This window comes from Mycetomoellerius zeteki, unplaced genomic scaffold (genome assembly GCF_001594055.1).
Source record: "Mycetomoellerius zeteki isolate Tzet28-1 unplaced genomic scaffold, Tzet1.0 scaffold39, whole genome shotgun sequence".
Taxonomy (NCBI): Eukaryota; Metazoa; Arthropoda; class Insecta; order Hymenoptera; family Formicidae; genus Mycetomoellerius; species Mycetomoellerius zeteki.
Genome location: NW_017257381.1, coordinates 507,811 through 532,455, shown reverse-complemented (window position 1 = coordinate 532,455; position 24,645 = coordinate 507,811). Strand labels below are relative to the sequence as shown.

The 24,645-nt window shown below is 35.2% G+C and overlaps 2 protein-coding genes across 2 annotated transcripts; both read right to left on the bottom strand.

Moving 5' to 3' along the window:
- Positions 1-1,406: 1,406 nt before the first annotated feature.
- On the bottom strand, positions 1,407-20,020 carry Ptp69D (Protein tyrosine phosphatase 69D). The gene is made up of 11 exons (XM_018453576.1): positions 19,488-20,020; positions 12,045-12,356; positions 11,263-11,850; positions 10,613-10,906; positions 10,264-10,523; positions 7,681-8,479; positions 7,358-7,604; positions 5,995-7,006; positions 5,309-5,596; positions 3,572-4,000; positions 1,407-3,218 (listed from the first exon to the last, which is right to left on the bottom strand). Exons 1-11 carry the CDS (start codon positions 19,573-19,575, stop codon positions 3,138-3,140), a joined length of 4,398 nt encoding a protein of 1,465 aa, XP_018309078.1. The 5' UTR covers positions 19,576-20,020; the 3' UTR covers positions 1,407-3,137.
- Positions 20,021-22,588: 2,568 nt separating this feature from the next.
- EMC3 (ER membrane protein complex subunit 3) lies at positions 22,589-23,794 on the bottom strand. Its single transcript, XM_018453578.1, has 3 exons — positions 23,448-23,794; positions 23,115-23,371; positions 22,589-22,964 (listed from the first exon to the last, which is right to left on the bottom strand). The coding sequence occupies exons 1-3, from the start codon at positions 23,594-23,596 to the stop codon at positions 22,591-22,593; spliced, it is 780 nt and encodes a 259-aa protein (XP_018309080.1). The 5' UTR covers positions 23,597-23,794; the 3' UTR covers positions 22,589-22,590.
- Positions 23,795-24,645: the final 851 nt, after the last annotated feature.

Genomic DNA, 24,645 nt, shown 5'->3' with positions numbered 1-24,645 from the left:
CTTATGTGGGATTACATAAATTAAATTACTTTATTAGAGCTCGAAAGGATAAATTACCCTCTTTCTTACATTCCAACATAGTATATAGAATTAATTGTACAAATTGTGATGCATCATACGTAGGCCAGACGAAACGATTATTATTAAAAACTAGATTATCAGAACATCGTAATCACAATAGACATACTAATTAACACTCTTATTACGGAATAGGCTAAAATTCAATCACGAATTTGACTAGAACAACGTTAGGATTTTGGATGAAGAAAAAACTAATAAGCGAGTTAATCTCAGACTTAATCTCAGAGTCAATTTACATTAAAAAACAAAAGATGGATTAAATTTACAAGAGGATACTGATATGTTGGATTCTTTATATTATGGGTTATTTTAAGATTGATTTTTCCAAGTTTTCATAGTTAATGATTATACTTAGCTTTTAATTTATTTACATTCTGTTGGTATTATTTATTGTATTCTTTTCCCTACTTAATAACGATAATTTCGTTTGACCTCTCACACTCTCTCGTAATGTTTTATTGTAAGTACGTTCGACATTAACTGACTATCGTCAATTATTTAATGTAAGTTTTATTCAATACTTTAATGACAATGTGATTAGTATTTAAAGATTTATATTATATTTTTTTTATTGTGTTGTATATTACAGATAATGTAATTATTTCAGTTAAATACGACAGACAACTTTTAAGTTTTTGACTATTGTCGACATTATTAATATTAAGCGACCGTTACATATTTTTAATTTTCACGGATGAATTGTTTCAAATTTGCATTGAAGATGACCCAATAATAAGGGTCGAAACGTCTGTAATTTATTTCATTTCAAATATATGGTATTCTTACACATGAACAACCTGTGTTGACTCACATTGGCTTTCTACCTTTCTGCGAGAAACAATCAAGACACGATACAAATCATAATTAATCCTCAAGTACTGAGATTGATCCGTGGGATCATGCGAAAAAAAAAAAACGCTATATCTGTTTCATTTTCAGTATTTTTATAGACTGATTTATAACGGTTTGATTAATAAAACATAGATTTATAAAACTTCTGTGTTTTTATTTCAGTCTTTCTAATGTCTCAGGGACCAACCTCAGTAAGTATCACTTTTTTTTACCTCAGCACTTAAAAGTTAATAGCGTTTTCCACTGAGAGAACTAGTGCAGCACTGGTGTACATTGAGTACAAATCAATTCATGTATTTTCAACGTTAATAAATAATTTAACCCTTTTTATTACATGTTGTCACGAAAACTTCATAACCTTAAAAGGATTAAATTATTTATTAACACTAAAAGTATAAAAAACGATTTGCATTCAATTACACTAGTGTTGCACAAGTATTATCAGTGGAAAATGCTATAAGTTAATTGCCTTCTGCCTCTTGCAAAAGATTCGCATTATTGATAGCGCACGTATTGAAACTTGACTAGAACTAACAAACGTGCGGAGGAATAAACGTATATAATCCTTCTCCCCCCCTCTCTCTCTCTTTCTCTCATTTTTTCATTCTTCCTTTTTATTAATTTCACCAATTTTTCTGGCGTCATCTTTTCTCGCAAGGCTGGGCAGTATTTCGAATGCTAATTAGCGACTGCACATCGAAAGTCACGCTCTGTATTTTGTATTCTTAATCATATTTTATTATTGAATCACATCTCTGTACCTTACATATTTCCGAAATATGTCTTTCAAATGTTTTTCATAGTGATATTTTGACTTTAGAATACGATATTTATCGCATTTGAATTTGGTTATATGATGTCGCTACGCTTGTCTTAGAGCCTAGACACTACCGATTACGATCTCTAAATCGTAATCGAATATTTTGCCCAGCCCATTCGATTTAAATCACGAACATAATTTTCGTGTCATCACGCGTGGAAAAAAAATACATCACATATATGTATATATCGCGTATGTATTACAAACTTTCTCCCAAATATGAAAAATAAAAATAGAAAAGAGAAGGACCATTTCTCTATAGCCGCAATATTACAATTCACAGCGAAATCTAAATATTGTGCAAACGAAGTGCTCTAATCGCATGTATCTTGAATTGAATAAGACTATCAGTCTCTTTTTTCTTTTTAGAAAAAAAATCAGCGCACGCGTGATATGCGTAATACATTGTAATAATTTAACTCTACATTGTTGCAGAACATATAAATACGCAACGCGCACGCAATCGTTAGTATTATTATTGTGACAGATCGTAAAATAGCGACGTCGCGCATTGTTGCAGAAGACGTTTTCTTCCGAAGGTCTTCCCACAAACAAAGCTCGAATTTCATCTCATCTTTATTTTACTCAAAACAGAACATCCTGTAGTAAACGCCAGGATAATACGCATCAACAGGATCTCGGAAGTTTTCGTGATCGGTCCACGAATTGTGCGAATAATCATAATGTCGAGCTCCCTTACTTAGATTCAATTGCGATTCGCAAGAGCGAAACAGTTCAAAGTTACAGACCATATCTCATATACTTGGCGGAAGAATGAATTATCATACCTATACAAGTATATCCATTCCTTCCTGTGTCTCAGTCCTTCGCTGTACAGCCATATGCAGGATACCGACAAGAGCATTCGTGTCTGTGTTGAATTTCGATATTAAAACTTTGTCACAGTATGGCTACATTATGCTCTAGCTAAATCGTTAGGTTACCAATAAAAATAAGCTTCTGTAACGGTGTTTCGTGACAATGTCACGCACTGCACTTTAAGGTTTTCACCGACGACGTCAGAAATTCGTAATAATACTACGATGAGTCGATTTTTAGTTAATCTCCAGTCAATGCTCTTCTTCCACACTTAACTTATAGTCAGCACATGTAAAATTTGCGAACATATTATGTACAAGTAGTCTTTAGATCCGCGTTGTGCATCGTGATGCACTTTCCGTTTACACGACGATGATAATAGTGATGATGACGATGACATCAATGATTCTTTATCGACGTTTATTCATCTTTGGTTGAGGCAATGTACGCTTATTTGAACGTTCGTGGATCGCTGGACACTTATCACGGAACTTTCTCGCGCACATGTCCGCCCAAACAATATTTAGAACAATTTAATCTCGCTCTTGTTGCTAATTTTCAAGCATTATGCTGCCGTTTCATCATCGACTAAATTGTGAAGATCCGAGTAATTTACGATGGCACGATGAAGAAACTCATATTGCGCCTAGCAACACGCACAATGATAAATATTATACACAAAATACAATTACAGTATATAATACAATAATATATAATATAATAAATACAATAAATAATATTTAATTGTAATCCTCAAACTTGTAATTTATTTTCATCATAAATAATTGAAAAAAAGTTAAATGATAGGAAATAGAAAAAATATAGATATCTAATACTTTACATATTTCAATTGTAATACAATATATTAACTGTTATTGTCTATTTTTTAAATAGATTAGCCAACTTTTTATGTCAAAATTCGTAGATAATACTAAATTTTTTATAATAACACGATATAGAGATGAATATAGAGAAAATTATGAAAGTTATGATACTTACGAAGGTGCTGATCATGCCGTGTCGCTGAGAACGCAATTTCTTCGTCGTTGTGAAAACATCTACGCGTTTCTCAGTGCGCAATTGCTGGACCAGTATGCTAAGTGCTACGAACATAGAACTCCGATCTGATCCGTAGCTACAGTGCACGACCAGCGAGCCGCTCGTCTCAGTGTCATTCGTCAATGTCTGATCTACTAACTCAATAAGACCGCGCGTCACCTCAGGTACTTCACCTTCCACCGTCGGCCAGCCATGATATTGATATTGCTTTACGACTCCACTCTCGTCAGTTTTTGTGTTCAAAATGCAAAACTCGCGACGCGTGTAATATGGACAACTCTCACTATGGATGTAACGGACCCTTATATGATCGTAATCGATTTCATCGTCAGGCCAGTAGCGTGGACACTTCCGCGGGCCTTCATTCAACTGAAAACGATGTTACTTATTTATTTTACAATACATCAATTTAGGCTTTGATGAATAATATTAGTGAAAATTAGTAGAAGCCTTTAAGAGCCAACACAAGTTATATGTGTGTATTTGAATATTTTTTATTATATTAAAACGCAAACATATACGAGTATACGTTTCGATCCTATTTTTGGATCCTCTTCAGTATGATAATTCTTAAAACTACGGTGTTCGCTAAAAATTATCTGAATGTAAATTAAGTCAAATTTAGAGTGAGTTAATATGGTCATACGCTAAGATTTGTCAAAATCGAATGTTGCGTCCACATCCTATCCTGTCCACGTATTCACCAAGTTCCAATTTACTACATGATGAAATTGAAATATAAGCAAATTTGAATTCCAATGACGGTACAATGACATTTTAACTACAAGTGCACGTGAATAAAGTGGTCGGATCAAACATTCTTCTGTCATACGTGTTTCATTAAACTGTCAGGTTTACTATATCGTGTCAAAAAAATTATTAAACTATATTACACGTTATAACAAAATAAATTATATATTAAATTGAAGTCTTACATAAAACGTTGATAACCGTCAAAATAACGTGTGAACTGTCTATTATAAACGTAATGGACATCAAACAAAGGAGAGGTATGTAAGTCAGATAGATAAATAAAGTGTAAATAGTAAAGAGAGGGAAACGTTATGATTCTCAGTCAGGGTCATGACCTTGACAACATATGTTAATATGTCATTGGAGGGGACTCTCCTAAACAGGATATTTACCGATTCCATAAAAACATTCGCATATATTGGATCGAGAGATGTGTTATTTATTTTATACCCAGTTATAATATTCATTCTGATGCGCGCCTAATCCATTCTTCTTTCAAAAATATCCATGCTTATTTCTTATTATTAAGAATTATGACTTTCGGGGACCTTGACACTTCTTTCACCCGATTATAAAGAATTTTGTATTTTTTTTTCGATATAATCTCAAGAAAATATTGACTGCATATTATTAGAAAATTGACATTGATTATATTTAAGATATTATTGTATTGATTAAATTATATAGGAATATATTGTTTATATGTACAAAGCAATGTCCATAAAAAAGTTTTCAATAAAAAAAAATATCACCAATTACTTCCTCAAAAATTTGTTGTATGAATTGCATACCATGTATATCATATTAACGCAATATTCATACAATTATATCACTTTTTCCACAAATTCAAAAAAATCAGTACTTATCTTTATTAAAAGCAACAAAGGCTGAAGGAAAAAAATATATATATACATGTACACTTACGTCAGATAACATAACTATTGTAGAGATGCATTGTTCCGAGATCATTCGCCAGAAATCCGTTATAGTGATCTCCAGCGGATCTTGCGTAATGACAAATGATTCGGAGTTATCGTAGCCTTCGATGAACGATGCGTTTATATACGTTGAATGTTCCTTTCCCGGAACTGGCGTGAGTATCACGCGATTTCTATCATATGGTATCACCAGTTCGCTTCTATTCTTTGATTTATTTTCGTCTCCGCCGCCGACAGAGAAGGATTTCCGATCTTCTAATACGGAACTAATTTTCTATACAAACAAAAATTATGTAAATATGATAGGAACTTTAGTCTCTCAACAAAATTTTTGGAGAAATTTAAAAATATAATGTGTTCACAAAATATCATGTACATTTCTAATATATTTTACCTACTTTATTGAATATTAATTGTTCAAAATGTATGACTTTTTCGCAAGTAATTCTTTCTCATCCACTACACAAATAGAACATGCCGATTGAAAAAAAAATTCAAAGGAGATTTACAAAATAAAAACGAGACAAACTAGTACAGCAAATATGTAATTTTGATATGAAGAATATTTGTAGAATAATTTTGGCATGTATGATATTTTAATTTGTAGATCTTAAATAAAGATAAAATTAAATGAAAAAAAAAGTATTTGTGACATTCAATTCTGTAACTTACATCATATTCTTCCTCCATCCTACACTTCTCCTTTCCATTGTCCCGCTGTCTCAATTTGGCGATTGTGGTTTTGAGTTGTGGTGCCGAAATCTCCGTGTCGCCGTACTGTGCCATCTCCATAAGCGCGCGATAGATGAAGATGTACTGCTTAAGTGATTGCACAAGAAAGTTGCGCTGATGCCGTAAGTCACACACAGTGTTGAAGATAGACACCTGGCCCTCCTCGGCCAATTGTTGCAGCAGAGAATCCAATGCCACGAGCGTACCGGTGCGACCCACACCAGCGCTGCAGTGCACCAGGATCGGCCCCTTTTCGAGCGAATATGCCTCATTGACGCGCTTGATGAAGCGTAAAATCGCGTGTGGATGTTCGGGGGCGACAAAGTCTTTCCACACAAGGAAGTGATACTGCACGATCGCGCGTGCATCGCGTTCGCCTAATCGCGTCATCTTCAATTCGCGCACTACATAGTCCGAGTAGGCACGCTCTTTAACGTGTTCCACTGTGATGTCACCAAAATTTTTGGTTTCGCGCTTGTCCGGCCAATACTTAGCGCACTTGGTCTTTGAATATTCTTCGAGATTTGTCAGCATAAGAATTAGCTCGAGATGCTGCTCCCAGATCATGCGCCAATAGTCGCACACAGTGTTCTCCATCGGGCCCTGGGCGCAGATGAACTTCTTGCGTTCCTTATAGCCCAGCACAAAGTTGGCATTGATGTAATCAGAGCCGCAAATACCGTCCATCTGCGCCAAACGTACTCTGGTCTGATCGTAACACTTGATGTCCGGATAACGATTCTTATATAGGTTCTCCTGTGCTTCGGATGCGCGTGTCGTTCTATCCGTGAATCGATCAGGTAGCAGTTCAAACTCGTGCTGGAAACCATAATCTGAGTCCCGATGGCGTTCCAAGTACGCCTGCAATAACTCGCTCTTAGGTATAGGCGGCATGTCCGGTGGACTCGCTGCCACCAGCTGATGCCTGCCTCTCAAACTCCTACAGAGATGTCTATGCAAAAATCCATCCATTAAGTACCTAAAATACTGCTTCTTCAAAAACTTCAAAAATGAGGTATTAATATTAATAATAAGAATTAAACATATAATATACATATAATAATATATAGGTATTATATATTTCTCATGTTTTATATATATATTCTATTATGTTTCTATATAACAAAACAGCTTTTATTTAAGAAAAAAAAAACAAGTCTTTTAAAAATATGACTATTAAATAAAAAAAGCGTCTATTATTTTAAAAAATATAAAACAACTGTTACATTAATTATTAAAATATAATTCATGTAATAAAATCTTTTATAAAATTTATGTATAATAAAAATCTTCTTGAACTCACCTGAAACTATTGCGGAGCGTTATAACTTCCTCTCTCTCTTGCGCACGTTTCGTAAATCTATATAACACACAGAGAGCGATAAATAGAATTGTGAGAGTTAAAATCACGGCGATGAAGAGCTGTATTATCATTTCTCTGATAGTAGTCGCTTCCGTGGCCATTACGCTGAGAGGATCCACTCCGCCGTAAAGAGGATTGAAATAACTGCTGTAAGCCGGTAAAAACTGATCCTTTTCATTATCGAACACTGCAAACAATCAATCATCACACAACGCACTATCAAATTTGAAGTATTTCACAAATCTATCGATAACTGTACATACCAATAACTTCGATAAAACCAGTATAATTCGATGTTTCATCAAGAAAACCATCGTAAGGCGATAAAACACTGAATTCTCCAGATTCGTCTATAGATGCCTTTTGCAGCGGCGCGTCTTCTCTCTTTCGTCTCTCTGCTTTTTCCGTGGCATTCATAATCACAGGCACGGCCGTTGTTGTGTCAATTTTCGTACTAGTAGTAGTCGTCGATAATGTGGTGGATGGATTAGAAGTTGTGCTGCTACCACTGCTACTTACAGTTGTCGTCAGCATCGATGTAATTGCCGTCGTGCTAGTAACGATACTGCTCATATTACTTGAAGTTACAGTGGTAGTTGATGGGATTTCCGGAACAAAGTGTAACAACGGCGGTGCTGATTTGGGTCGTAAACCGATGCATTTGTCGCACATAGCACCACCGTTAGACGACTCGCCGTCACCGAGAAAGATCTCGGTCAATAACTGATCGCTGTCGAATATCTCGGCAATATATGCACCACCGATAGGTGAATTATGCACATACTGATAAGAATATACCGCGATTTCCTCAGGTGATGGTAAATCACCGACCGTTTTATGCGGCGATAGTTTCACCAGGTAGACGCGGTAGCAGCAGATTGGACCGTTCCGTTCCGAGATACGCGGTAGATAGAGTTTGAACAACTGCCTACCCTGGCTTTCAATCTTCCGCCAGCTGCGCATGTTCATATTATCGCGACCCGGAATCGTAACTGGTGTCGTACAGTTTCCTATGGCATCCTTGCCAGAAGTGCGAGACCTTGTCACTCCGTGCACCCGAACCTTCGATCAAATGTTCATTTTTAGTACGAAAATTCATTTGATGTTAATAGATTTGCATAATAATCTCAAGTTAGAATCAATCAATCAATAATAGTGCAATAGCCCAAGTCACGATTTAAATTCCTTCCTCGAAGATTTAGTAACATTTGGAAATTTTTTCCTGAATTGTAATGAATAATGATGAAATATTACTGAATTGATTAATAATGTTGAAATATTATTGAATTCCATTAAGATTTCATTACAGTTCATTAAGATTTCATTACAATTCGTTAATATTTTATAAATAATTCAATACAAAATATTGTTATATTTAACTTCGCATTGGTACAAAAATATAATGCATGTACTAGAATACATGCGAAAACCATATACAAATGCAAATTTAATACATCTGCACATAATCCGAACTTATATAGATCTGGTTATATAGACAGCACGACTAAATTTTACATGCAAGAACCGACCACCATCTTGCAGCACTCCTAGAAAGATTAATTCAAAGCTTTTCGTTACAGTATTAACTGATTTCATCATTTTTCAGCAAATTTTATTACAATCGTTCAACTGTTAATTTTAACATTTTAATTATCCTGTCTCCATTTTCGGTAATTTTCATTAACAAATCTGCAAAAATATTGTATATTTCGTTCCCATTTCATTACTTTTCATTAATTTTTCTCATATATTCAGCATATTTTAGTGTACATTAAACTGTGAAAATATTATATGTCTTGTACCATTTTTCATTCTTTTTTTCATGCATTTTCAATAAATATCTTTACGATTCATGGTAATTCAATATAATTCAGTGCTCAATTTCTTTGAATATAAATCTATATAAATTTTCTTCAAATTTTCTTCTTTTTAATTTAAAGCTTTTTGTTACGATGTTAATTGATTTCATTATTTTTCAGCAGATTTCATTATATTCTTTCAACTATAAATTCCAACACTTTAATTATCCTGTTTCTGTTTTCGCGGTAACTTTTATTAATGAATCTGTAAAAAAAAATATTGTATACTTTGTTCCCATTTCATTACTTATCAGATATTTTTATTAATTTTCCTTAGAATTTATAATATTTTAGCATATTTCAGTATACGATAAACTGTAAAAGTATTATATGTTTGCGTTACTTTTCATTTTTTCCATACATTTCCAATAATTATCTTTAGGATACATGGTATTTCAGTTTAATTCAGTGTTCAATATCTCTAAATAAATTAGTATAAATATTAAATATTTGGATTAATTTTCATTATTTTTTATTACTCTTCATTAATTTTCATCAATTACCATTAACATCTATAGTCTTTTAATATTAAAAGTATTATTTGTGCCGAAATATTTTCAACAATATTTCAGTGATTCTCTTTTCTCATTTCAACGATTTCATTGTCGATTTCAATCACTTCAGTGATTTTTTTCCCACCAGGTAAGTTACTAGCTTACTGCTCAATCCTTCCGAAGAGTAATAAGTTGCATATATCTGTAGCATGTGCTTTTTTTTAGCAAATATATATATGAGATCTACAGTTTAACGTTGGTTTCGAACAGCCTATTAGGAGAGGTTCTCATAGCAAAAAGATATTCTTGGTTTGCTATTACTTTCCAAGAAAATGAAATATTTTTGGCTAAATTTCAACCTTTGACACAACTCTTTACGCCACGATTGCCATAGCAAATTAGAAATTATTCTAATTAATGAGGAATAACCAAGAAAATATTTTAATAAAAATAATAGATAGAAAGATGATTTAAGCTTGAATAAGTTACGTACCGTATAATTTGTATTAGGAGGTAACTTATTGTAATGTGTGCTGTTCCTATTATAGACACTCCAGCTGGGCGGTTCGAAACTATGAATGTCCAAACGTCCCATGTCATTCTTAAATCTTGCTATGCCGTTCAATTGTATGTTGTAGCGCTGTATAATGCCATTTGGCTTCTCCGGGGGTTTCCACGTGATGGACATAAAACTGAAGCTGCTTATATTGTTATAGCGACAAATAACGATGAGATTCTTCGGAGGGCTGGCCACTGGAAAAACAATGAAATACATTTAAATATTTACTAAACGAATAAAATAAATATACATATTTTTCCTGGCGCAGTACGCGCCGACGTACCTCCATCCAAAGTGGTGCCGTTTACTTCGGCACTCCAATTACCGCATTGTTTCGTGTATTCGCTGCAAGCAGCTATTTTGAATTTGTACGTGGTCGCTGGATCGAGATCTACAAACGCATACACGATAAACGGCTGAGCAGGATACACCGCTTCTCTCTTCTGATCAGCGTGAGTGGCTATCAGATTATAATAGTGCACATGTTCCTTCAAATCCGGTGGTGGCACGGTCCAACCTATTGTGATTGAATTATCTGTCACGCCATTCACGGACACTTTCGGCACAAATACTGGATCTGTAATATATTTTTGTCCTATATTAAATAAAATATCAAAAAGAAGTTTTAAGTGTGTGTCGGTTATATCAGAGATTTCTTGCTGTAGAGATCAAATGCCGTATTATAAAGATAATTATTTAAAATGTCTACATCTGTTAAATAATTTTACTAGTTATTTTTTAGTAGCTATAATTATCGCTCTTTTAATTTTACAAATTATAAATTATTAAATTAGAATTTTTACATTCTTTTATATTTCTTCTTAAAAATTTATAATTCTTTTTAGCTCTCAAGTAAAATCTATTTTTAAGTTGAATTAAACTTTAGGAAAGATGAATAGGAGAAATTTGTGATGTTTTTTTTCTCAGAAATACCTTTCTCAAGCGTGGTAATCCATCGTGGATCTAATTGCATGTGTGACGTGCCCAACGCATTGATAGCGCTGATGCCGATTTGATAAGCGGTGTCGCTTTCAAATCCCTTGAGAACGTAGCTCGAATTACCGCCACCAATCTGCTCGGCGTAATACTGGCGTTGATCCGTGCCCTTCTTCATGTGCTGGATGAAATACTTCTTAATCGGCTCGTTACCATCATTGACAGTCCAATTTAGGAATATGCTGCCGGCGCCGACCGCCTTCATAAAATCTATGCTGACTTTTGGCACATCGGTGACGAATAAATGTGTCAAGGCGCTCACTATCCCGTTGTAGTCGTTCGCTTGACACACATACGTGCCATTATCCTTTCGCGCTAAACTTTTGAATTCCAGGACTAAGACGGCGTAAGTCTCGTTTATCTGTGCAACGATAGTGAGATTCTTCAAATGTTCGCTGCTCTCTGAATTATTCCCTTTTAACCAAGTAAATTGGGATAATGGATAACCATGTATATGACACGTCAAGTTGGCTGCTTCCGACACTCTCGCCCTTACATTCTTGCCGGATGTTATCTTGCCGGGTTCTGGAAAACGAGAAACGATATTTCTTTCAACGAGAGTTTAACTCCGAAATTGACTTTTTTGTTATGTAATAATAAGTCCCTCTTTTGTTATGTAATAATAATGAAAGAGTATTATAAAATCCAAAATACGTGTTTCATAAACGCACGCTCGCACACGCGTAAAGATAAGATATTTAAATTAGCTCATTATTTACCTATCACTCTGATATGAATATTTTTTTCGAGGAATTCGCCGTCGACAGTCTGCGCGGAGCATTTGTAATCGCCCGTGTCGTTTCTGCTGGCTTTCTTTATGTCAAATCGTCCGATGTAGTCAAACTCATTGATAGTGCTGAGATTCCTGCCGTCGGTACTCCACCAGACTTGACCCGACACGTTCAGTTTGCACAATAGCGTTGGTGTGCTGCCTGCCTCTATACCCTCGGTATCTTGTGATGATCGAATCTCCAATGATGCGGTCCGCTCGGTCTTGGACTCTGCTGCTGCTACTTCCAACTTATCTATACCTATCGCAAGGAAATATATTTTTGTATCAATTCACGTAGATGCAAACAATAAATTTGAAATAAAACTCGAAATTATTTTAAACATAAGTTGGCATGTCTCCCGGAGATTCCCAACCTTTTTTGGGAGTGCTTTCTAGGTCTTCAAATGTTTTTTTATCATGACTTTATCATACATACTTTAGAATGTAATATTAAACAATAATACTTTAGCAATTAATAAAACTGGATTAATTATTGTAATATATCATAATGTTGCAGTAATATTGCAGAAGTGTCGCAGAAATATTCCTGCGATGAATTTTTTGCAGACATTTATTATTGTAGCGATATTTATAATATGTAATATTACTGCAATATTACTACAGTATATAAAAACTATTCGCAATATTGCAAAATATTAGCATAATATGTAGAAATATTGCTTAATATTACAGTAATATTACAAAAATATAGAAATATTTCTATGATGAATTTGCCGCGAACATTTAATATTGCAGCGATATTTATTCAATATTACTGGCATATTACCATGCAATATTACAGCAAATTTGTAATATTATTGCAAGATTACTACAATATTACATGCTGTGTAGATGAACGACCGTGTGTTCTTTTAATTGATGAATCCCTGTTATTTCTATTTCATTGAATCTCTGTCCATATGATGCAGGCCTTATTTCACCCGTAATTCCGTTATTTATTTTTTTTCGCACCGCGTTCGAAGATTAATAATATACATATTTTTTATTTCTCTTTGAAATGTTGCACTAGCAAGTATTTTGAGGAGGAAGACCAAAATTGATCAAAATCAACCAACCTCTCCCAAAAGAAATGACTGCGTTCAGCAGAAGAAACAGGGTACCTATCGTGGAACATGTTGGAATTCCGATCGGAATTATTCTATTTTCCCTAGAAAACACAATAGACATCATCTTAGGCCGGTATTCATAGTCAGTTCTTATATTGAAGACCGTCTTAAGTTCAGTCTTGAGATGTCACGAACCAATCAGAGGGCTGTATTAGCATCTTAAGACATTACTTAAGACGGTCTTGAAATAAGATTTGACTATGAATACCGGCCTTAGCCCGGATCCTTATCCAGACAACAGCGCTTTGATGACAGACACAGAGCGCTGATTGGTGAAAAGTTGGTTGTGGAGATAAAATTTACCTCCATCTCCCGTTTTTCACCAATTAGCGTTCGGTGTCAAAGCGTTGTTGCCCGTATGAAGATCCGGGCTTAAGCTGCCATTACATGGGAGCATCAAGCGTCAAGCATCTGCGCAGAACTTATTGCGCACGATTCTGAAACTTCTAATTCCAGCTTCTTAACGCAAAATAGTAAATTAAGAAAGGTTATGTTTTTATATACACTACTATCCTAACATACAATACTTAAAATTTACATTTGTTTACATTATATAATGTAATCTACAAGATTTCTCTATCAGTAGTGTAATTGAATCCAATGCATTTCAGTAAAATTATTCAATATGTCACTGCGCATGCTCTGACGCTCGACGCTTTCATGTAAAGACACCTTAAGGAATAGTCGAATAATTCCAAAATCTAGGAAATAATTGAAAAATTCCGATCGAAATCCATTCCGATTTGTTTCGTGATAGGTGCCCTGATCAGCAAGCACTCAGTGATTTTTTAACATGATTGGTTCGTACATCTATATCCGGCGAAGAAGTAAAAGAACCAATCACATTAAAGAATCAATAAGCACTTACCGATCAGTTTGCTCTGCTTAACGCAGTCGATGGCTGCGTTCAGCAGAACGTTTGTTTTGCAACTGTTGGAAGTTTCTTTCGCGCTAATTGGATCATACTTTTAGATCTAGAAGAATGGTCCTATCTCAGCAGACAATCATAAAACGGTTGCAAAACTGTTGAGTCTGCTGAACGCAGCCATTGGTCCAGTTCAAAACTATGCATGCTTGCCGAGCGAATGAGCATGATTGGTTCTTATCAGTGGATCCAACCAATCATGTTTAATTGCTCAGCGAGCAGACTTAGCCGCTTTGTCGACTTGAACGCGTCCATTGTTTTAAATCGCATGCACGTACGTAGTTGTATTATTTTTAACTGAAAGTTACTAGAAATTGTTTAGTGCGTTCGCTGTGCTCTCTGCGACTGAGTTGCAGTTTCTTTGATATATTTGTATAAAACAAGCAATAATAAAATCTTATTTTTTAAAATTTGTTTTATATAATCACCCGGTATATTGTATTGTATATTATTCATTTTATTATCTTTTTCATTTTTGTTTTGGTTTGTATGTCTTATACCTATCTACGCTGAAAAAAAATTTTTGGTTGAGAATGAACCAATCAGAAGATTCTGGTTAAATCATATGAATCAGAATTCTGGTTATCTCAACCGAAATTATAATAGATTCAACTTTAGAAAATTCTAATTTCCAACTAGAATTCTAATTACTGAAACCAGATGTAGTAACTAAACCCTTCCAATTGTATCTCTCGACTCAATTTAGAATTCCTCGTATAATGCTACAAAACGGAGGAAAATATCGTAAATGGCAGATTCAGTCCTCGTGCATCTCGCAGAATTATTTTCACAATGTGTCATATCCAATGCCAACGACCGCCTCCGCGTGTTTCACGCACACACACATGTACCACCTACGGTTATACCACGCATTATATACACGCGCCTGTCTACAAATTCTCACGTATACGCGGATATATACGTAACGTTTTAGTACAGGATTGATGCGCGCGCGCGTGCATATATTTATACACATACAAATGATACACACATCGATCGATGGTAAATGATAACGCGAGTATAATATGCGATAATATACACATTCGATAAATGTAGAATGATCCTCCTTATCTAAAATTTAATCGAATGGCGCGTGTTATCTCGTTAGTCTTGCCTAATTTCAAAATTACTATCCCGTTTAACGCATCGAGATTCTACCCCAAGACAAGATTTATCCAAAATTCTCACAAAAATTAAATCTTCATTATCCATATGCATCTATTTCTATAGTGTAATTCGTTATAATTTGTTCTGAAATAATAAATGCTCGAAAGCAGTCAATATTTGGAATGTTTTTTAAGATCGTTTTTCTCGTGAGCAATATTATCACGAAACAATCACGCCTATTAATAAACAGTCTATATACATACATATATAAATACATACATTTTCCTAAACCAGTTCAATGCCGCTGCTCGCGATTCAAGTATACATATCTACGCGAGCAGTTATTTTCATTCACGAGCCACAAAGTGGATTCTTGTGGAGTTGACGTATTAAATGAAGACTCCTCTCTTCTGTCTAATTCTCGACAACCACCTGATACATAATTAACGCCATTAAAAACATACATCACCGAGTACAGGACGATTATAACGAATTTTGGTCGACTTAATTGCCAATATGTTATACGGGAAACAGGTTGTGTATGGTACGCGACCGAACGATACACGCGATGATCGCGAGATCGTGACACCGAGTAGATGGGCGTTTGAGTTTAGCTGGAATCAACATCGGAATTAAGTTCTTCGGCGAAGTGAGGCAAGTTCCATCCGTTTAGTCATAGGCGAGTTATCTCTACGGGTGAAACAATAGCACCAGTCACGCTTTCCTTATATCAAGAAACAAGGAAATCTATCTAAAAGTGAATTTGCAATCACTCGAACTACACTGGATTAACTACTACTGGATTAGTACACATTAAAGGCTGCTTAAATATAATATGTATGTATGTATGTTCCAAAAGTTTCCGAACTTTCTTCGTACGAACAGCATTAATAGCGTTATTTATATAAATAAGATTGTGTGTGCATTATTTTCGTTGAAGTTTCGTTTACAAATTTTGTAAGTTGAATTAAGGTCTCTCCAACAGTTATTTTATTACAAGTATATAACCGACGATACCTTTATGATACTCGAAAAATCACAATGGAGCAAAAAGCAAATATCAAATTATAAAACAAGATTATTAATGGAAATTATTACTTGGATATTATAAAACGTTTGCTGGCAGAAATTGATTGAGTTCAATACCGAATGCAAGACAACTAATCGCTTCTGCATGCATAACAATACTCCGGTTCATAAGTGCTTGTTTCGAAATCAGTTCTAGTCTTTGATCATTTCCCACATTCACCAGATTTGGCATTACATGACTATTTTTTCTTCCCGAAATTAAAAATGAAGCTAAAGTAAGAATAATTCGACCTTACTTAGGATATTCAAATGGTTTCGACCAAGGCCATTTTGATCATTTCAAAGGAAAACTTTCAGCAGAGTTTTCTAAAACTATACGACCGTTGCAAATATTTTTCGGAAAGGACATACTTTGAATAATTATAAATAAAAATTTATAATTATTACTTTAGAGTGAGTTATAATGAAAGTTCGGAAACTTTTGGTTCGGAAAGAGCCGTGTATATCTAAATGCAGTGGCATAATTCAATCAACTTTAACAATAAAATAATGTATGTATATTCTCCAGGGTTGGCAAAAACCCAGTTTTTTTCCAGAAAAACCCATATTTAGGGGGTTTTTGTGGGTTTGCGTTCTAGGACTTTAATACAGCCATCTATTGTTTTAAAATCGTAGTATCTGTTCGACAAAAATATAATCTCAAAAAGTCATCCAACAGATACTATCAGGATTTAGGACTAACATTTTATTAATATCATTTATGTTAAGCAATCATAGCAGATTTCCGATTAATTTATATTATAGATAAAAAAACTAGCTAAAAACTAGTTTAATTCTTAATGTATGTTGCAATAAATTATAGTTTATTTTTAAAGATCCAATAAACGTTGCTCGTGTCTTTTGGCCTTTCTAATTTTTACTTAGCAATCTCGAGCTAGATATTTTACACATTTCAACTTATTTGCACGCACGTCGTACAATGCGTTCTAATAACTTTCCATTTAAATTTCATCGTTATTATTTTGATTTATCAATACTTCGGTGATCATGAGGTTTTAACTTTGAAACGTTGGATTGATATTAATTGTAAACTTATTAGAGCCATATCGCGCAGGTACATTTTTTTAAATTATGTATTTCTAATGTTTTTCCATCACAGTTTTCTAATAATTTGTTTTACAACTTACAATTTAAACATCATAGGACGAATTAAAAATTAGATAAGGTACTATATTATTCAAAGAAAAAAAATTTTTAATTAGAAATATTTGATACACATAGATCAATACATTCTCTTAGTAGACAATTAATGTTTTTTTTCATCTCATTTATCAAACGTATTACCACAGTTCCTAAAAAAATTTTTAATTAGAAATATTTGATACACATAGATCAATACATTCTCTTAGTAGACAATTAATGTTTTTTTTTTCATCTCTTTTATCAAACGTATTACCTCGGTATGTTTTGAATAATTTGGTAAAACATTATTCGGTTTCTTTTGAAAACTTTCGAAAAAGACTGCTTTTTCTCAATCCAACAACGAAATAGTTAAACTCACTTGACAATAAGATGATATTAAAGATTTATCAATCTTATATAATTTTATTCGTAACATTAAATGTATTATGTTTAATCTGTGATATGATTTTATATAATTTTATTCGTAACGTTAAATGTTCAACCTGTGATATGACTTCATATTTTTAATATATTGTATCTTTCTTTCCAATGTTTAATTATAATTAAACTAACATAAATGAATTGAAATATATAAAAATAAAATATCTAGCTCGAGATTGCTAAGCAAAATTAATAGTTAGAAAGGTCAAAAAACACGAATATTTTTTTTTAATTTATTGAGTTTTTGTTTAAAATGTTTTGTGTTGTGTGAAGGTATATTAATATTATACAAAACAATGAGAGTGACTCCAAAAAAGGGATCTTTTTCGCCCGTTTTTGGGCCCTCAATGTTTGGACTTCCAAATGATACTCTACAATGAGATATTAATTACAAAGAAGTTTCAGGTTGAGGTGATAATTGTTATCATAGCTGGATGGGGTGTTACGTATATTACGTCCATGCAAAAATCCAATTTTTTTACATTCAAAGCGTCATTTAGCCAAATATTTCATGGGCAGGTAGAGCGGACTAAATTGAGTCAAAAAGTCCTCTACCATTTTGTAATTTTCGCAATAGTTAATAAGATATTAATTACTAAACATTACCGAAAATTGATCTTCAATAATTTTTTATTCAAATACTATCAATTTTACAGAAAAACTGCAAGAGACAAAATTTGTTTATTTTCTTTTCATATGTATTTTATAAAATGCCTAAATATCTCATTTTGTACGGAAAAAATTCCGGATTTTGTAAAACCTCCGAATCTCGCATTACTGCCAGACGTGCTCTTTTTTCCACATGCTCTTTTCCGGCTCTTGAATCCCATGTCTCCTCGAGTAATATGCGAGTAGAGGAAAAATAAAAACACTTTTCTTATGTAAATTCAAATTATCGATTGATTTGTAACTTGATCGATTATTGAGCCGTTATTGACAACATCTGATAATCTCGAGTGCTCGCGTATAATAGATACACGGCCCGGTCTCGGGAGTCAGTCTAATCGATTGATTTGACACTACTGTGTTTCCTGGTACATTTTATTATAAAAATATTTCAAACAAAGACCTCTCTGCGAAAGACATATCTATCATCGAAATTTAACTTCGAACGCAATTATTTCTCATTCCACCTTCTCTTAGCGAGAGAGGGGGGGGGAGTAGAGGGGGGAAATGGGGATGGGGGAGGGAGAGATCCAAGGAAACTGCATGACAATCGTTGATATTTTTGCTTATCGCTGAGTTTTTCGTAGAAAAGAAATCGGAGCGAGTTTCCTTTCCTGAACGTCCCCAGCTTCTCTCTCGCGTATTTTCACTCTCGATGCGATTTGTGAACAGAGCGTCAAAGTGCAACCAAGGCTATGTTCAGATTCTCACCCGAATGGCATTCAGGTATCACTTCATCCTTGTTATTTATCAAACATTAAACAAGGATGACATGACATCGAAGGAGTACCTGGGTGAGAATTCGACCATGCCCTAAAACGAGCATCTGTGGATGCTCTGCAGACTGCACGGAGGCGCGTTCCGTCGCGCCTCGTTGCACTTTTCTTCCTCCCCTCCCTTTTCCTTTACTCACCGGACTCGTCGACGCCGGCTGTGCCGAGCACGAGGAGGCACAATAGCAGCGACGCCAACGACGTAACACCGCCGCTCCAGAATAACATGGCGGTCGGGTGGACGCCGTGGACGAACGGACAGCCGTGCGAATGTGCACGTCGGCGAGAATCGTCGCCAACGCTCACCTTTCGCTCCTTCCTAATGGGCCGATAGTACTGATAGTAGTAGCCAAGCCCCCTTCCACCGCTACCCCACCTAACACACGCTTCCTGCGTCCACGTCGCCCTCACCCCTCTCGTATGGCGCGTCGACCACCCTTTATCCGGGGTACCCCCGCCCCGGTTTCCGCGATGCCGCTCTCACAAGTCTTCCATGGTTCGTGCATGCATCGCCGCGGAATATCTGCAGGAATCTTCGTGTACCGCTTTGCCCGTTCACTCGATCATTGCAATGCCGCGCACGAAAAAACGTGTGTCACGGCTCGTTGCAACGCGTCGTGGATCGGCGGGATTCTACCCGTGATTCATATACAGCGTATCGCACACGCTGCCACGCACAGCGTATCAGTGAAACGGTAATTGACAATCGGACGATGAGCGCTCGCTCCCTTGCGACGACGACGGTAACGACGACGACGACGACGGTGGCAGTGACAATTCACCTCTTCATCACTTCACCTCGTAACGGTGCGCTAGAAAGACTGACATCATGCGCAAGTCAGCGCGCGCCGCTCGTGATAGGTGTGCGCCGCGCGGGGATTGGAAACGGAATCGACAGGGATAGAGTAGGGATTTCTCTCCCGGCGCGCGGCCGGCGGCGACGTGTTCCGACTCCCGACTGAGATCAGTACATATTATGGCACCCTCTTGTCAATGCCAGGTGAAAGGGTAAGACCGTTCGTTGATCTCGGGCATCTCGGCCATGATGTGAGTACATACGTACTGGGTACTTGCATCCTGAGACTGCATGTTCAAATTCCCCGGGTGCTATTGATGTATTCTTCTAGATCTAAAATTCTGATTGGATAAGTTAAAAGAATACACCAATAATAGCAAGCGCTCACTCAACTGTTGAGTCGCTGAATGCGCCCACTATAGTATGCGTTACGTATACTATAACATATCCCTAGTTTTTCGTATGCGATACTTTTCAGAATAGGAGCCCTGGGTCTCTATTCTTGAAAAGTATCGCATACGTAAAACTAGGGAAATATTATAGCATATATTACGTGCACTATAGAATTTCCCTAGTTTGTCGTTTGCGATACTTTTCAAGAATAGGGCCCCAGATCTATACTTTAGAATCTGGGTATAACTGAAGAATCGCAGAAAGATAAATACACAAAATTTGTACATAAACAAGGTTCTAAATTTACTGCGCAGTGGAGATGAATCTGAAATTGAAGGTTTGAATTCCGAAGATGAGCTTGAAAATCAACCACCTACACAAAATGTTGAAAATATAAATGTCACTTCAGGGTACCGATCATGAAACTTAAATATAAATGGTTGAAAAGCAATATAAAAATAATATTATTAGAAAATTATTTTATAAAAATACTAAAAGATTTTGACAAAAAAATTTTTATCACTATAAATATATAATTATATTTATATTTGTTTGTAAATTAACCTATTTTGCGAAAAATCAATTTTTCCAACCAAGATGGTGCCATTTTAAACCGATATCTTTACAAAGAATCGTTTCTTTTTCAACAAGGTTAAAAGGACTTTTTCTTCGAATCGATATAATCTCTGCACTTCTGAATGCATCCATTATCTGTACTCGACGCCATTTTGGCTCCAAAGATACGTCACTTCAATTTTCCCATCGCGGTATTTTGTTATCTAGTGACTTTATCGCGCTCGTATGTCATATTTAGGCTACGTTCCACTTAACGCTCGCGAGCATTGTTTGTCCTTGTTTAACATTTGATAAACGACAAAGATGAAATGATTCCACGAGCGTTGTGAGCGTTAATTGGAACGCAGCCGTAATGGCACCCTCAGTGAGCGGTTGTAATACCCCGCACATCATTTTAGATTTCAAATACGTAGCAGATACATGAAATTTGAAATGTTGCTATATAGCAGATACATAGCAATACGTATCAATTATATACCAGATACATGTTTAATACCGATAAATGTCCGCCTATAGATATGTAATTTACTTATATATCAGATACATAAAATTTGCAATATTATAGCTATATAGCAGATTCGTACCAGTATGTATAAATCATGTATCAGATACGTATTTAATACCGACGAATTTGGGTGGGACCCGTTTGACCACGTTGCGATTGACCACCAGCCACTCATAGCGGTCGGTGTTTAGAATTTTTTTGTTGTACAAGCGCTGTGAGTGGCTGGTAGTCAATCGAAACGTGATCAAACGGATCCTACCCATGAATTTCCGTGCTATAGGTACGTAATTTACATTATATACTAAATACATTTAACAATATGTATTCTTTCCATATTAAATACATAAATTATGTATTTGATACATATTACTAATATTGCAAATACGTGTTCAAAATGTATTATGTACATATGTATTATATAAGCCATTTACAGGCCAAAGTGGATAATTCAAAGTGGATAATTATATATACTATATAAATAAATATGATTCTCCTTGAAATAGGAAGATAATTTTCGATATATTTTATCAATTTATCCTATCAATTGCAAATATTGTTTTATTGAAAAATACTTCTATTCAAATATAATTCCAAATATAAATTCAAGTATAATTTATAAGAATTTGTACTGTTTCCTCTTCTGACGTCACAATTTGAGACAGTAGTGAATGAACAGGAACTTTAAATCATTTTAAAACAGATTTATATATTTATCAGAATTTGAATGAAAATCTAGAATAAAATAATATATTGCCCTCATCAATTTTATACTTAAGATTGTTATCACAATGTAATATTAAAATTAAAATATATTATATATCATATTTTATCATGTTATTTATTAAAAAACAAAAATTTTATGGTGTACCTTAGATAGATAGATACTGCAAAAATTGCTATTTAATAATATTAACATATAAATAAATTAGATTTTTTTAATTTGTACGATAAATAATAATTTAATTATTAAATATCAATTTGCTTTGCCTTGATGATATATATTATCAACTAGATCCATTTTTGATTGGATACCCATAAGCTCAATATCTACTCCTTGTAACGCCCAATTATGTTCACAAATTTCCAACGCTTCCCATTCAGACTTGAAGGCTGCTTTTGGATCAGGTGGCATAGACATTGCAGCTCCTGATACTTGATCTTGTACTACTCTTGTAGTATCTGCAGCATTATTTTCACCAAGTACAAGTGTATAAATAGACCTTAGTCCAAATACATTGAGGAAATACCACGAGGCAGAAGAAACCCATGCAGCATCCAGCGTAACTAATTCTATACCCCGTTGCAACATTGGCTTGAAACGTAGGGTTAATGGAAATGGCACTTTAGCTGGAATTAAAGCATTTATGTTAAATTATGTGTATATAATTTGATAATAGTTAAAAATTTAGTTAAAAGTCCAAAGTTTATTTGAAAAAAATTATACTTAATAGATTTACAGTAAATATAAGTGTTCAACAATATTTCAATGCTACATACTTGTTACAAATCCAGAGAACATCCAATTGATCCAACCACCTATTAGTACCATAGGCAAGACATTAGTCACATTTCCCTTCAGCATTTCAGTCATCATATTTGGATCAGTCATAGGATTTTGAGAGACAGGAGGACGCTTCTGAGTCTTAAAATAACCAGTCTCTTCGTTGTTGAAGAAATGTCTCCTAGTCATAAAACCTACTTTCGGTATGTACTGTCCATTCTCCCGGAGCAGCCTGGAGCGTATCATGACTTGACTGCAAAATATTTAATGTTATAAATAATTTCAAGCTTGAAATCTCCAAGTTAATCGACACATGTTTAAACGTTTACCTATCTTGCACTTGATGAAGCTCGACCTTCTTTTGCGAAGCAAGTAATATTGAAACATAGTGGCGGATTATACCGACTAGAAACGTGATCACTACTATAGGCAAGAATACCCAACCACGGATATTTGGATCCAGCAATAATTCTGCCATGTCAGCTATTTCTGCCGCGTAAATCCGTAATTCCTATTTTTGAGAACCAGCGAGGACGATAACAATGGATAACGAAAAACGGAATAATGTAGAACCAGAGAAAAGCCTGCAGGTGCGATTACATGTAGCGCGGTACGCGGTACAGTAACTAAAGGTACCATTACATGCAAGCGTCGAGCGTCGAGCATCTGCGCAGAAGATTACTGCTGATTACTGCGCAGAAGTTTGAATCTCCAGACTCCTGTATAATAATCTGTACAGCTTCTTGATGCAAAATGATAAATTATGAGAGGTTATGTTCTGATATACATTACTATCCTAACATATAATGCTGAAAATATATATTTATTTACATTATATATAGTGGGTGCATTTAGTACTACAATCTCAATGAGCGCTCAGTGAGCGCTTGCATTTTATTGGCATATTCCGTTAGAACTAAAAATATAGACCAAACCAAGAAGACTAGAACCAGGAGAGTCAACTCGCGTGGTGGGGGTGAGTCAAAAAGCGTCACCCGCTGCTTACCCCCAACCCCTGTTGAGGACGATGCTCAGTAGCTAGGGTAAAGGAATTTTAGCTTCTATTGTTTTGATTGGTCAAATTTCAATCTTTCAATCTTCAATCTCAATCTTCAATGCTTAGTCTGATTCTGGCCTAAGTTGGAAGCCTGTAAAGTTACTAGGCTGACTAAGTTAACCGAAGCTTGGTGACAATGGCCCTAAGAAAGCATTTTCGCCTTTTAGTAGCTTGAAAATAAACAATTAGAGCGAAAAAGCTATCTGTCTTTCTCGTTATTTCATTTGCTCGCGCCGAAGGCGAAAAGGATAGTCTGCTGTTCAGTATTTCAGTGGGTGCATTCAGTGCTACGACCGCTCACTGAGCGCTTGCATCTTATTGGTATATTCCGTTAGAACTAAAAATATAGACCAAACAGAACAAGAGCTCACTGAGCGCTCAGTGAACGGTCGTGGTACTGAATGCACCCAGTGTAAACTACGGCCGGGATTCATAGTCGAGTCTTTTTTCTAGACCGTCTTTAGTAACGT

Excerpts from the sequence above, each read along its gene's own strand:
- Ptp69D (XM_018453576.1), bottom strand. The coding sequence starts at position 19,575 with ATGTTATTCTGGAGCGGCGGTGTTACGTCGTTGGCGTCGCTGCTATTG. Across the intron at positions 7,605-7,680 it reads TGGTTTTATCGAAGTTATTG|TGTTCGATAATGAAAAGGAT; the intron begins GTATGTACAGTT and ends GATTGTTTGCAG. Across the intron at positions 5,597-5,994 it reads GGATGGAGGAAGAATATGAT|AAAATTAGTTCCGTATTAGA; the intron begins GTAAGTTACAGA and ends TTGTTTGTATAG.
- EMC3 (XM_018453578.1), bottom strand. The coding sequence starts at position 23,596 with ATGGCAGAATTATTGCTGGATCCAAATATCCGTGGTTGGGTATTCTTG. Across the intron at positions 23,372-23,447 it reads CTTCATCAAGTGCAAGATAG|TCAAGTCATGATACGCTCCA; the intron begins GTAAACGTTTAA and ends AATATTTTGCAG. Across the intron at positions 22,965-23,114 it reads GTTCTCTGGATTTGTAACAA|CTAAAGTGCCATTTCCATTA; the intron begins GTATGTAGCATT and ends CTTTAATTCCAG.